Raw genomic sequence first — 14,867 nt, forward strand, 5'->3', positions numbered from 1 at the left:
TCATATACGGTATTCATTGATAGAACATGAGAAGTAGTTTCAATAAAACATGTATAGTTTATTTCTTTTTCCTTTTTGGAATTAATCAGTTTATTATCATCATATCATCATGATCATAGACTAGTCATACCAAATCTAAATTGTAAGATATTCAAAGATGTAACAATTTTGATAAAACATACTTGGATATGAAATTGCGGCAACAATAACATTATATCCACAATTAGTACTCATTTTTTGTATAGTTGCACGTAAGTTGCAAATGACCTTACGAACGACAGGAACACGGTTTCCCCAAGTATTATTATCCCCTAAAATTAAAGTATTTTTGTCATTTCGATAAAATAAATAATGAAGAAAAGGCTTGCAGATATAGTACTGTTATTCATTGCATATATGTACAGTATATACTTTTGGAAGTTGCTAAAAGACACAGTGTATTGCATAGAATTCGAACAAATTCTAAAATATATTCAACTCTGTAAAGGCAGATCTGATAAATGCCTTCACAATACATAAACATATTTGATTTATCTAGTCTGATTTGCAATAAAATTGTTAATGGGAGTATCAAAGTTTTTTTTCCTACTATTCATAGTAATATAAGTAGATATGAAAGCGAGTAAAACATAATCTTCTCTGAAGTGGAGAACATATGAATATGAATGAAAAACATACCATTTCCTGAGAAATAAATAATGAAAAATCTTTTGTATGTACCATTAATAATTATATAACAATTTTTAAAAATAATAAATTGTTACTCCGACCTATCTGAATCAATTAAGTTCTGCGATCCAAAGAGGTCCCCACCATATCACCGCTACCTGGTGTTTTACATGTTATCTACACGAACTAGATTTACGATTATGAAAAACATATTTGTTGAATTGAGTAATAAAGTTATTCTACTAAATAATAATGATACTCCAATGGTATATACAATAAGGAATATACAATGAGGAATACAAGTCAACAAGCATTATGATAAGAAAATTAATTGAAACTACAATTATGATTCATGATAACTAAGAATTCATCCTAACGTTCGAAATATCCCATGTGATTTACTTCTTACAAAATAAATTTACTTGGAATGCATGTTAATTCTCATCGTATTTTATACGATAATCAAATATCTCCCTGATTAAACTACATTTAGGTAGGTATTCACATACATGTATGCTAAACCAAATTTAACATCATTAGGGAAGGTAATCACAAAAGGTTACCCGGTTTAGATTGTACAATATACTGTACTTAATAAGTAAACAAGAAACGAGAGAAGTAAAATATTTGAGTGGTTACATGCACAAATGTGATTGAGAAATCTAAGAATCAGTCTAATCAAATTTTAAATAAAAATGAACAAAGATTCGTTCTTTTTGAAAAAAAAAAAAAATGTAATAATGTCATATTTTGTTCATATTTAATACATGTGAATAAGATTATGCACCAAAGGAGAGACGTACATTTTGATTTCTTATATTTTTTTCTTCTTATTGTGACATAGTGTTTGCTTGAGTCCACGATGACATATGTTCTACCTACGTTCAGCAGCACCCATCCATCTTCTCAGGGCATTCTCCCCTTTTTTCTTTTCTTTTTCTTGGGGGGGGGGGGGGGGTGGGGTGGGGAAGGGTGGATATATTTTAGGACGGGTTGTTTTGTCCTATATCAAACTATATTTTTTGATAACTTCGTATTTTTTTTGTGAGTATTATTTCTCTCTCATTTTTTTTTCTCATTTGATCACATATATCTGTATTTGTACTTTGTTATTTTGTTATTTGTTGTGTTATCTATTTTTTGAGGGGCCCATATTGTACAAGCATTGCTTTTTAGTGGGTCCCTCCATTTCCATCTTAATTTAATTTCTATTGAAAAATAGTATACATATTTAAAACCTACAATGTGTTGCCCAAATTGTCTAATTTATTTTTTTCACAACATATGTATTATTATTTTTTTTTTGCAACATATACAAATATTTATGGTTATATATGGTATACAATTTGTTTTTGTTTGATGGAAGTGAAATAAATAAATTTGAATTTGAATAAATTTGAATTTGAATTTGAATATTTCTTTTTTTTCTGGGCACCACCAAATTAGGCGTACAGTTCAGCCTGACTCTTTCAGCGAGAATCGCACTTAGCTTCTTTACATTTCAAATCAATAGTGAGTTTTGCAATCGCAACGAGGACGGATTGTACAACATAGAAAATCTATTGAAAATGCTCGTCAAATCACAATGAACAGCTGATAGGTCTTTGTCGAATATTGGTGAACCAGGAAAAATTCTGAGCTGAAGGCCTATTCCATTCGGCCCAGAGTCACGGACGACACTAGGCCTACTGTTTTGATTCACAGATTTTCGACAAAGACTGCTTTGTCATAAAGGGCTTTTGATTATTGATTAGCTATGTTCCAGAAAGCGTCCAGTTAGTGATTGTAAAAGCATTCTACTTTAATTATTGAAAGGCACTCTGGACTTAACAAAATTATGAGGAGTCCAGGGATTCTGCTGTCAAGGCGTAGTACAATAAATTTTTTTTATAGAATCCCTGCTATCCCATTCACTAGTGGTGAATGAGATAGCAGACTCTACATGTGGGCCAATGTGTAACTTAATCAGTGGAAGGAGAATACCAACGACAGTGTTTTGTAATGTCTCTGTTTTGATTACACATGGATTCTGAGCTGGTAAAAAGGTCTCGGCTGACTACGCAACTTCTGATATTTCTGTTTAACCAAGGAATATAATGGCTATTTATAAGAATCCAGGCTATGTAAATTAGGTAATATCTATGGTCTATGCGGATCAAATTGAACCGATCTTAGGTTACCGCTGTACCTAGGACTTGACCTTCCATCAGTGACACGGCCAGGGTTGGAAATCACTGACAAACTGGACCCACTTCGTAGGTTTCGAGGAGGAACAGATCCATACATACCAACCCCAGGACTATCATCATAAGCTCTAACAGCATTGATGAGTTGTTCCACAGCTTGCCTTTCTTCGTTTCCCAAGTTGCCGACGTGGCCATTGGATACACCGTTGGAGACTACGGAGCTGGGTCTACCAGCCCCGGGGTAGTCTCTGGGAGGGTAAGACTCGGTTGGTGATGGAGGGCCGGGAGCCGGCTCAGATGGTGGAGGCTGGATGTCTGGTTCCGTCTGCTGCATGGCATTTGATTGAGTAGGAGGAGGAGGCGCTGGAGCAGGAGGTGGAGGCGGGATGCCTAAGGTGGAGGCGGTGCTGATGTTTGTGCCTTGCCTTGATGGCCCCGCTGCTGATGACTCGGTGATGGGAATAAGGGGAGGTCTACTCGTGTAATCGTTGTCTATTGGAGTTTGTAAGTGGGTGATTGCACGAACATCATCGTCCTCGCGTCTTAAAAATATAAGAGAATGGATCATGTAGAATGAATTTAAAGGCGTTTATAATGAAGATGAAGGTAAAAAGTAATTGCACCGAACGAATATAACAGGAATTGTGTGTCCATCTATAAACATGTGCATGGCCATGGGTCTATGTGTCTTTGTCATGAATGTGTGTGAGCTTTTGAGGTTTATGTTGTCAAAATAAAGACACGATGATCTTTTATAACTTGAAAAAAAAAATGATTTAAAGTGTTTGAATACCAATGACCAGTATTGTTATTTGAGACGTTGAACCCTAATACGAACCCATGAAATAACCATAAGAGTCCAGGGTGGAAAATCAACATTGGTATCAAGTTAGGTGTGAGTCTTGTGGTATGTAGTTTAAATAGGTGAACCAATTTCACCCAGTGGCACGACGACCAGCGCCATGACGTAAATACACTCGGGTAAAAAGATTAAAATTGGGAACCCGGTAGCTTTAAGAAGAAGGTCAGATGTACATTTCTAAAACTGATTCCGACCAGTGAATGGTGTATTAACCGAACATTACTGCCCTTGTAGTTTTGATGTTATTGATTGTAAAATCACACAATGTAAAGAGCGTCATACTCTTGACCTCTTACCGCCCTATTTCAACCAGTGGCATGACGACTAGAGCCATGATGTAAATACACTCTTATAGAAAGTTTGAATTGCGAACCCAGTATCTACAAGAAGAAGGTCAAATTGATATTTCTAACACTGATTCCGATCAGTGAATGATGTATTAACCGAACATTACTGCCCTTGTAGTTTTGATGCTATTGATGGGAAAATCACACAATGTAAAGAGCCTCATACTCCTCTGACCACCCTATTTTATGCAGTGGCATGACGACTAGAGCCATCACGTAAATACACTCTTATAGAAAGTTTGAATCGCGAACCCAGTAGCCCTTGTAATGTTGATGCTATTGATGGGAAAATCACACAATGTAAAGAGCGTCATACTACTCTGACCACCCTATTTTATGCAGTGGCATGGCGACTAGAGCCATCACGTAAATACACTGTTATAGAAAGTTTGAATCGCGAACCCAGTAGCTACAAGAAGAAGGTCAAATTGATATTTCTAACACTAATTCCGATCAGTGAATGATGTGTTGACTTAACATTACTACTCTCGTAGTTTTAATGCTATTGATGAGAAAATCAAACAATTTAAAGAGCGTTGTACTCATCTGACCGCCTTATTTTATCATCGTATCAATGTATCGAAAGACAATGAGGGAGAGAAATAGAGAGAGACGAGGGGGGGGGGGGGGGGTGGGTAGACCAAATGCAGTAAATGAACAAATGTAATACTTACACGCCATATCTTTTTTCCCTCTTTCCGAACGCAACTGCGAGGATGAGGAAGATGATGATCAGGATAACGAGACAGAGGGCGATCACCACCGCAATCACTGGAAAAAAATGAGATGAGAAACAAACATTATATATCAGAGCTTTGCACGTTCCAGTAAAGTACATGCCTTTGCCCCCACCCCCTCTATATAAAACTGAAGATAATGGCCCGTAATCGGAAGTCCGGTTTAATTTATACTCTTGTCTAAAGTTAGGGTTTAAATATGGATTAGTCAATGGTTGTGTACAATGTAGATCTCTCACATTAGAGTACCAATGTATCACCGCATAAAAAAAAATCTTAACTAATAATAATATTATGATATATTGCATTTATGAGGCGCCAGTTTATCGAGTTTCATATTCAATTGCGCACTACAAAGTATTATTTATTACTATATATGACTGTTTGGGAAGGGCAAATAAAATAGTTATCTTCACCTGTAAAAAAAAAAAAAAACATAGTGTAAACAAAAAATGTGACTTTTGGCTGCCCATAATTTTAGCACAGAGTTAGATCATGGTCACAGGGTGCAGATTTTACTAGCATTCATAGTATCATCTGGTTCCTATTATTCTTGTTTTTGTAATGTATTATTGACTATAAACTTGTAAATTTACTGCATGGGATAATTCATTCATTCATCCTTTAATTCAATCAATCATTAACCCTCACTTCAGAATACGGGCAACTAAGCCTTAAAAGTTGTATCAATGGCCCGTTTGATAAAGAGTTACAACTGAAATGACTTCATCATCATGGCAACTACCATGGTGATATGGCTCAGCAGTCAATCCCAATCAGGGATCCCCTGGTAGTATACCAAAATAAAAAAGTGAACACACTATATTGAGACGGGCCCTAGATGTAAAAAAAGTAATTTAAAAAAATCATTAAAGAAAAAAATGTGTAGGACGGTTAATGGCAAAAGGAATTCATCTGGCAGGGATGTATCATAGATGGCGCTATTCACTCGTAGGGATTTTAACAACATTCATTCTATACTTACTCTACTGGAAGTAACACAATATTCAAACAAGTGGAGCGCCTCTGGCAGTCTCGCCTGTATTACGTTATTCAATACAACAGCATTGCTGACTTTGAAAAACAACTAATTAATAGTTATTATTAAAAAAAAACGCTACTTATATGATAATAAAATACCACGTTCATTGAGCCTAAATGACCTTTGACCTAATCATGAACTAGATCATTCTATAAACTTTAAAAGTTATGATGGCAATTTAGAAAATACCTCCAACATGGCCGAAGTTTATTGACCCTAAAATGACCTTTGACCTTGCATGGTCATGTTACCTGAATCTTGTTTGGTGATACTTGATTGCTCTTATGTCCAGGTTTCATGAACTAGATCCATAAACATTTACAGTTATGATGGCAATTCAACAAATACCCCGACATGACCAAAGTTGTTGATCCAAGATGACCTATGACATTAGCCATGTGACTTAAACCTCAGATAGGATGTTCATTGTTATACCATTACCCTCATAACATTTTAAAGTTATGACATTTAAAAAACTTTAGCCTTGGTTAAGATTCCCCGAACATGGTGTAAGTTCATTGACCATAAATGACCTTTGACCTTGGTCTCGTGACCTGTAACCCCAGCAGGATGTTCGATAATACTTGACTACCCAAACGTCTAAGTTTCACCAACTGCGTTCATATACTTCATAAGTTATGATGACATTTCAAAAACTTAACCTTGGTTAAGATTTCAATGTTGACGACGCCGCCGCCGTCGCCAGAGCGGCGCCTATATTCTCGCTTTGCTATGCAGGTGAGATTAAAACCTTCCCCTCTCCAAAGAAAACAAAATGGTTATCCACGCTTAAAAAAAAGACTAATTCTAAGCCACAGAAGTAGTCAATAATGCATCTGATACGCAGTGAGCATAGAATGACTATTTAAAATACTTTATGTTGGCAACATTAATACCATTGCTTGCGGACGCCATAATTTTTGGTGTATAGAAAACATAAAGAAATCCCATATATTTCATGCATTCATCTATGAAGCTGATTGCATATTGAAGCATGTTCATATGTTGTAATGGAACACATTTTTACTGCCCGGGTTATGCATTTTTCTCGAAACGATGGAAAGTGTGGGTCAGAAATCAATCTCCTTGCGTTATGAAAGCTTTTATTTCGGACAAAAAAAGACATCTGAATGAAATGAAGAAAAAATCATATTAACAATATTCTAATAAAAGTTTGAAGCTACCGAAATCATTTACATTTATCGGCTGATAGTGGTAATGTTATAGGGATTGTGTTTTTGTTAGATTAGAAGACTTAATGAAACGGGGGCCTGGAGGAACTTACCAACAATCATCCAGACTTCCAGACCGGTTGAAGTACAGGTTGGTAATGGAGACCATGTCCCGTCGGATTGGCACTGAAGAGTTGTATTCTCAACAGGGTTCAGACCTGCATCACAGTCAAGGACTACACCCTGACCAACTTGGTAAGGACTCAGGTCTGATTCCATGATGCGCCCTCCCTCTACGACTGGATGGTCACAAGTGGCTGTAGAATCCAAAGAGTTATGGAGATTTTAATGATTTGAAGCCCATTAGGAGTGCCTAAATACGATTTCGACACTTGATCTCTGTGACATTAACCGTATAATGCCAGTTTTGGTGATAAAAGAAAAAAAAATCAATCATTCTAAAATAGATTAAGATTATCACTCGCGGAAAAAACGATGAAATCTTTGTCAATAAAAAAAACTCACCTTAATTTACTGTAAATTATCTGAAGTGCGTTTTAGGTAATTTTAAAAGAAATCACTGCATTGAATTAAGGCAATTAATATTATCCGGTCCTGCCTGACATGTTTGATGAAAGTTTAACAGTACTTACAGATATTTGCAGTTGGAGCGTCGGTGCTTGAAGTCGTAGATACAGGGACAACAGGAGATGTAGTCCCAGGGGGTTGGGTGACTGATGTCACTGGCGTAGTCTCATCCGTTCCTTGATTGGTTGCTGCAGGTGTTGTAGCAGTTGGTGCTATAGACGGTGTGGTCACAACTGACGGATTAGTTGGAGCTGTATCAGTGGTCTGAGAAGTGGGCATCGCGGCCATAGTTGAAGGATTCGGAGTCGTTGTTGTTGAAGGAGGTTCTGTGTGATGATGACGGTGGTGATTGTGGTAAAAGGATTACGAATGCACTTCATATTATGTTTATATAAAATGTCAGGTCTACCCTAACAAAGGCGATTCAAATAGAAAAAATAAAAGTGAATAAGAATAAAATTTGACTTGATTTGGAATAGGAAAATTATGACTGAGTTGTTTTTCGCTTGAATTTAAAGAGCATGCATATGCACAGCGGGGCACGAATTAAATGCAAGAGTGGAGATCATACTCATCCATGTTTAATTTGTTGGCATTAAGCTCCTGACTGGATCATAATATGATTGAACAATTACCACCAGGTAGCGTTTCCAAATGCTCAATGTGATGGTGTCCAAACATTTCATCATCAGAATTAAATTATAATATCAAGTGTGTGATTGCAACCTTTACTCATAGACATGTAGGCACTTATCGCTACTACAAAAAAAGTCTAACGCACCGGCGGAGGTGATAAGGTACCCCGATGCCCCAGGCGAGTTCGCAGCCCTCATCAACGTCGCAGTCATAGTTGTTGGTGTGGTTGATAACCCGGACAGCACAGTGTCACCTGGTTCTGTAGGGGTAAAGGTCATACCTCCAACCTCCACAGTCAGTGTGTCTCCTGGTGCGAGATCTAGAGCGAGGACCTGAATCAGGATTCCTCCTGATGATGCAGTCACATTGATTCTGGAGACGAGGTTGGCTGGTTCGGATGAACTAGACATGACGTAATCACCGGGAAACCATGGCGATGCTAGGTAGTCATCTCCAATAGATACTGGAAAGAATTAGGAGTGGAATCAAAGAATGACTAAAGACCCTTCGAAAAGTTGAAAATTGGGAACATTAGATTACTACGGTAAAGCAGTGACATGTGGTTACAGTCATGCATTCCCCTTTCTTTGTTTTGAATATGTTAATTATGCCTCACTCACAGGCGTACAGATAGGGGGGGGGGGTGGGGGGATGGACCCCCAACAAATTTCACGACGAAGACAACAAAGCTATTTACAATTTTCGACCCATACGTCATTTGTTCCCCCATATTTTTTTCCGGGGGGGGGGGTTCGCCAGTGATATACTTACCGGAATAAATAGACACAAATTCACTATTAGTCTCGTCATCACCACAAAGCTGAGCTGAGTTACCCGGACAGGGCATTTTACACATGGTGTTATCAACAGACTGGGCAGGTTGTTGGATCTGATCACCACAGGATCTGATCACCCCCAACACATTTCACGACGAAGACAACAAAGCTATTTACAATTTTCGACCCATACGTCATTTGTTCCCCCTTATTTTTTTTCCGGGGGGGGGGGGGTGGGGGTGGGGGGTTCGCCAGTGATATACTTACCAGAATAAATAGACACAAATTCACTATTAGTCTCGTCATCACCGCAAAGCTGAGCAGAATTACCCGGACATGGCATTTTGCACATGGTGTTATCAACAGACTGGGCAGGTTGTTGGATCTGATCACCACAGGATCTGATCACCCCCAACACATTTCACGACGAAGACAACAAAGCTATTTACAATTTTCGACCCATACGTCATTTGTTCCCCCTTATTTTTTTTCCGGGGGGGGGGTGGGGGTGGGGGGTTCGCCAGTGATATACTTACCAGAATAAATAGACACAAATTCACTATTAGTCTCGTCATCACCGCAAAGCTGAGCAGAATTACCCGGACATGGCATTTTGCACATGGTGTTATCAACAGACTGGGCAGGTTGTTGGATCTGATCCCCACAGGTACATGCTGTTCCATATAGACCAGCAAACATGGAATCCCTTGAACAGTGTTCTAAACATGTTTCAATCGTGTTTAACTGAAAAGAAATTGCTGTCGTTGATAAAAGTGCATCTTCGAAACGGTAACATCCTTGATAATTTGGTGCAATCCCAACGTTTAAACCTAGAAATAGAGATAAAAAGAACATTTGGCATATACTGTATTTTCTTAAATAACCATTGGAGAACACTCATTATAATTATACAAAAGGGCATGCAGAAGGGTCTCTGACAACTACATTCTTTGTATCGTCCATGGCTAAATTGAGAAGGGTTTGTGTGTCACTGGTTATATTCCTGTTACTTTTATTTGATTTTTTTTTTCAAAACAATTTTGTCAGGGAATAAATTTTATATATTTAGACATTGTAACCACTACAATCTTAGGGTAGGTAGACTTCACCAACGCGTTGTTGAATATATGCACGATACCACCCCACACACAAAATAAACATGATAAATGGTAAAAGGTAACCAAATCCTTAAGTAAAATCATTGGTTAGAAGTCGATTAAAAAAAAAACTTTTATCATCATATCGGTTACGTCAGCCTATCCTCTCTAAGGATGTAGAGTAGTCAACTCAAACAAGCAAACCGGCTTTTTCAATTTTTATAAGCTCCTTAGCTGTTACGTGATTTTTTCCATTGTCTTCCACCCTCGTCTTAATCTTCATTTTGCATATCTGAGTGAAAATTGAACTACAAAATAATAAAAACTATCTATTTAATTTAACCTAGATTATAAACTAAACCACTCATTTATGGAGTGTCAGGTGCCAAATCGTCGGGTGCTAATCATCATTAACCATTCATTGACACGTTTCCCCCAGAAATTAAGATTGATATTAGACAAATATTAGAACATGAATTGATTATATTATATTTCCTTATTTTTATAAATATTTTTTCATGAATTATGAATAATGATTATTAAACATAACTATATTTAAATATTATCAATGATGAGAATGTAATTTCATTATAACTATCATTCTTTTTCATCGCTATTCTTGGAAGACCTACCTGAGCATCTAACACCCACATCTTTACTATGAGGGCATGCTGAAGCTTGTCCCCACTGGTCATTGGTAACACAATCGTAAAGACTTTCATCTGATGATTCGCATTGGACATTCATTAACCAGACCCTCTGTGTGAACGGGCCTTGGCCGAATCTTGGGATATTCGTTCCCATGGAAATCTGAAAACCTTTATCGTATGAGAAGTTTATAGGAAAAAAATAATATCAAACAACAGGTCACTGCATGTCTTTATGTAATTAAAAAAAATATATATAACTTACGAAACATATTTCGTTTCAAGGTGCAATAAGCCATTATGTGATGAAAATCTCAAAAACTTACCTCCGTCGGTAAATGTGAGTTTGAATAACATAGAACAGTTGAAACAAAAGAAAAATAATAACTGTTTTCCTTTTTTTTTGTTGTTCATTTCCCTTACTCTTTTAAAGGGGGGGGGGGGTACTCTAGAAGAACGTTTAACATGATTTGATATAACTGAGACAAACAAAACGCTGAAAATGTCATAACAATTGTGTTACGGCATCAAGTTTTGCATTATTTCGGTAAAACAGTATTATGCATGTCTTCATGAATATGCAATGTCAGATGATCATATCCCCAGTTATTCTTTGTATTCTATGAAATGATAATTAATTCTGTAACTCATTTTGATACTATACCCGTCGCCGTGATTGCAGAAACAGGTTCCATACACACCTAATTGTTTGCAGATAACATTAGCGTCCGTGCTATCCCATCCGATGTCACATATCGTCCCCCAAACACCATTATAATATACTTCTATTCTTCCTTCTAGAGAAGAGCTGCCATCAACCAGTCTCACGTCACCTGTAAAAAAATATGACATTTCTTTTTAAAATCACCTTAAAATTGATAAAGAAGGCTAACTATACTCTCGAGCTAATCATGGTAATGGGCGTTGTGGCTTTAACAATTTATTCAGAGTTTAGGTGACGTTTGAAATAGGGTCGGTCGCAAACACACAAACACGCATACACCCACACCCCGCAAACTTAAGGGGCCATGTATAATAAAGGTTAACCATCGATTTTGAGTCATATGTTTTAAACCGTTTAAACAACTTCTGTAAGGTTCGTATAGTAAAAAAGCGCTGTATAAAAAGCTTAAATATCGTTTTACTGCGTATATTCATTACGTCATATTTCCTTTTTTTCAATCATAATTGTCATTGATATTCAAACTTTTATTTTTAATATGGAAATTGTATAGTTTTGGTAAAATTAAGGTATAAATGAAGTATCAATTCCAAAGCAGGAAACGGGTTCATTAACATGGGCAATATGGGTATGTTTTGCCACTCAATATAAAAAAATGCCAGAATGACCGAACAATGAAGACTCGTAAAACACAACTCTGATATTGGGCGATTTCATGCTAGAAAATCAGCAATTTTCACAACATTTTTCAACCTACTGTCCAAACAAACAAGGAACTTCAATGTATGTTTTGGTAATAATAAAGTACTACTGGTTAGTCATGTAAAAGTATGGCAACCAACAAAATTATGTTGTCTATGGGTGAATTAGAGGTGAAAAATGTTGCGTGTCGTACGGGACACTTCTGAGTCCCGTACGACACACACCATTTTTACCTGTAACTGACCCATAATTTTTTGTTGGTAATCAGTTTTTCACATGACTATCCACTATATCTTTATTTTTGACAAAACACAAATTGTTATAGCTCGAGCAATCAGCTAAGAGACTAGATATTGTTGTCGAAATGTCCCGTACGACACGTATGGAATCGCCCTATTCCTTTTTGACACTTTCGATTATGTTTATCGTTTCATTACGTTCGCCATTTCTGATGTTTCATCACAAGACATGGAATGGCACATTAATGGTACCTGTTGTATCATTTCTCCCCCAAATTTGTAATTTATCATCACTGATCACCATAAGTGGGAAAGATACAATTATTGTGTAGACTACCAGATAAGAAAATGGACGCATCGCCTGAAACTGAAGTTTTACTTGCTATTTACTGCGTTACATAGAAAATGGACATATCATTATTATTTCAATATTATTTTAAAGCAAGGCCGTTACCATCTGCCGCGGAATTAGGAGTTTTTTGTTTAAAAAGAGGAGTTTCTCAATTTTAACACATCGATTGTTCTTATCATTATAAAGCATGTATAACCATTATCAATATACAAAGATTGTAAATATACCAAAGGCGTTGCCCATAGTGTACGTACATGTTTATTAACCCCAAACCGCTGACGCTATTTAAAAAAAAAACAAATAAAAATATACATTTTACCTGGCGATTGTCCTACTATTCCTGATCCTCTAGAAGCAAGCAGCATGAGTTGAGTCCAGAATAGAATATGAAAATCCATGACGGATGATAAATCAATATCCAGTTACACATCCATTGCAATTTATTTAATGTGCAGCAGTTATATCTCTAGTACAGGTAAAGTCCTGTCTACCACCAACGTACGCAGGTAATGGGTGTGTAGCCGTTTTTCATATTTCCTGCGCTATATCAAAATCTTTCGTATTCCTCACTCCCAAAGCAAAGTTCACGTTGGGAGAGAAGTATCTATTGTCAAAGACACAAAGTTGAGCCATTCGACCATGCAGAAATATGTAAACGTCAGAGCCAATGGTATGACTTAGGTGTGCGCTCAGATACACGGGATGCGACCGACCAGAAAAGTTCCTTTCTGTCTCTTTACAATTGAATATGAATATTTGCTAGAGGGTACCGCCTGCTCGCTGAGTACTTATTTACAAGGTTTACTCCTTTTCCAGGGTCTACCTTACAGTACTGCAATAATGATCATAATCGTAAAGTATTCGTATTTCAAAAGAAAATTAGGACTCTTATGACTAATCTGAAAGGATGTTATTTTTCAGGAATGTCAATTTAAAGTACAAGCAACATCCCAAGCACCTTTGCTTTATCGGTAAAAAAAAACCTTTATCCTATACAGAATCTACAACGAATACATTTGACTCATAATGGGCAAAGTGACGAATTATAATTCAACTGATTAAATGTTGGCTAATATTGATTTGGACAAACAAGGCTCAATACTGGTCGAAATGCACAAACGATAGATTATCCTGAGATGGAGTACTCCATCCCCCTCCCGTGGGGGAAAATGTATGGAGAATCCCAAGTAAATCGTGGTTCGAAGGGCTTGATAATATCGGGAAATCGATCACAATACAGTGATTGCGCGAACACTTTTTTATCAAAGATTTTGATAATTATATTTTCTCGCTAAAACAAATTATTAACATAACAACTATGCTAACGATGACGATGATGACAGTCATGTTAGTTAGCGTTAGAATGGAAGCGATAGTGATAATGTTAATCAAAGCGATAATTGTAGAAATTATAATAAAGATTTTATAATAATTAAAATGACAATACTTTTTTTCAAATACACCCAATTAAGCGAGTGAGAGAGTGAGCAACCTCCTTAATGATAATAATTGCAGCGCTAAACGTGTTGTTTTCAATGAGAAGTTCACCATAGAAACAAAAAGTTCGCTGTAAGAATGGCCGAAAAAAGGTAACAAGTTTTTGTTTTATTTGCAACGTTATATACGAGCAGCCGCTCATGTTTTATGTGATATGAAGTGCAAAAAGTCCATTGATTTTTACTGAACAAATATTACGATGCTGCTCGCATGTGACGTCACACACCAAAGACTTAAAATTCTGCTGACTTTTAAAATCTTTGATGGATCTACCCCAAGCCTTCACCAATTTTTTATCAGATATATATACATACATACATATATATATATATATATATATATATATATATATATATATATATATATATATATATATATGTTCCCCTTTTCCTCTCCCATATTCTCATTTATTTCCACTTTACTATTCTTTCTTTCTCTTCCCCATCTTTCTCTCTCTCTTCTAATTTCGGATGTTTCATCAATCCCCCTTTGCCTTTCTCTTTCACACTGTTTTTCTTAGTTGTTCTTTTCCTCATTTGGACCTGGCCACGAAGGATTATCTATTGCTACTGGGGGTGCTGTGACAATGTTCAGCACCCCCTGTAGCAATAGAATAATCCTCCCTGGCCAGGTCCA

The 14,867-nt window shown here is 36.7% G+C and overlaps 1 protein-coding gene across 1 annotated transcript; it reads right to left on the reverse strand.

Moving 5' to 3' along the window:
• Window positions 1–1,952: 1,952 nt before the first annotated feature.
• LOC129279769 (mucin-2-like) lies at window positions 1,953–13,313 on the reverse strand. The gene is made up of 9 exons (XM_054915830.2): window positions 13,054–13,313; window positions 11,461–11,592; window positions 10,745–10,930; window positions 9,552–9,845; window positions 8,385–8,702; window positions 7,669–7,929; window positions 7,129–7,332; window positions 4,739–4,835; window positions 1,953–3,397 (listed from the first exon to the last, which is right to left on the reverse strand). Exons 1-9 carry the CDS (start codon window positions 13,130–13,132, stop codon window positions 2,809–2,811), a joined length of 2,160 nt encoding a protein of 719 aa, XP_054771805.2. The 5' UTR covers window positions 13,133–13,313; the 3' UTR covers window positions 1,953–2,808.
• Window positions 13,314–14,867: the final 1,554 nt, after the last annotated feature.

Source organism: Lytechinus pictus, chromosome 17 (assembly GCF_037042905.1).
Source record: "Lytechinus pictus isolate F3 Inbred chromosome 17, Lp3.0, whole genome shotgun sequence".
NCBI lineage: Eukaryota > Metazoa > Echinodermata > Echinoidea > Temnopleuroida > Toxopneustidae > Lytechinus > Lytechinus pictus.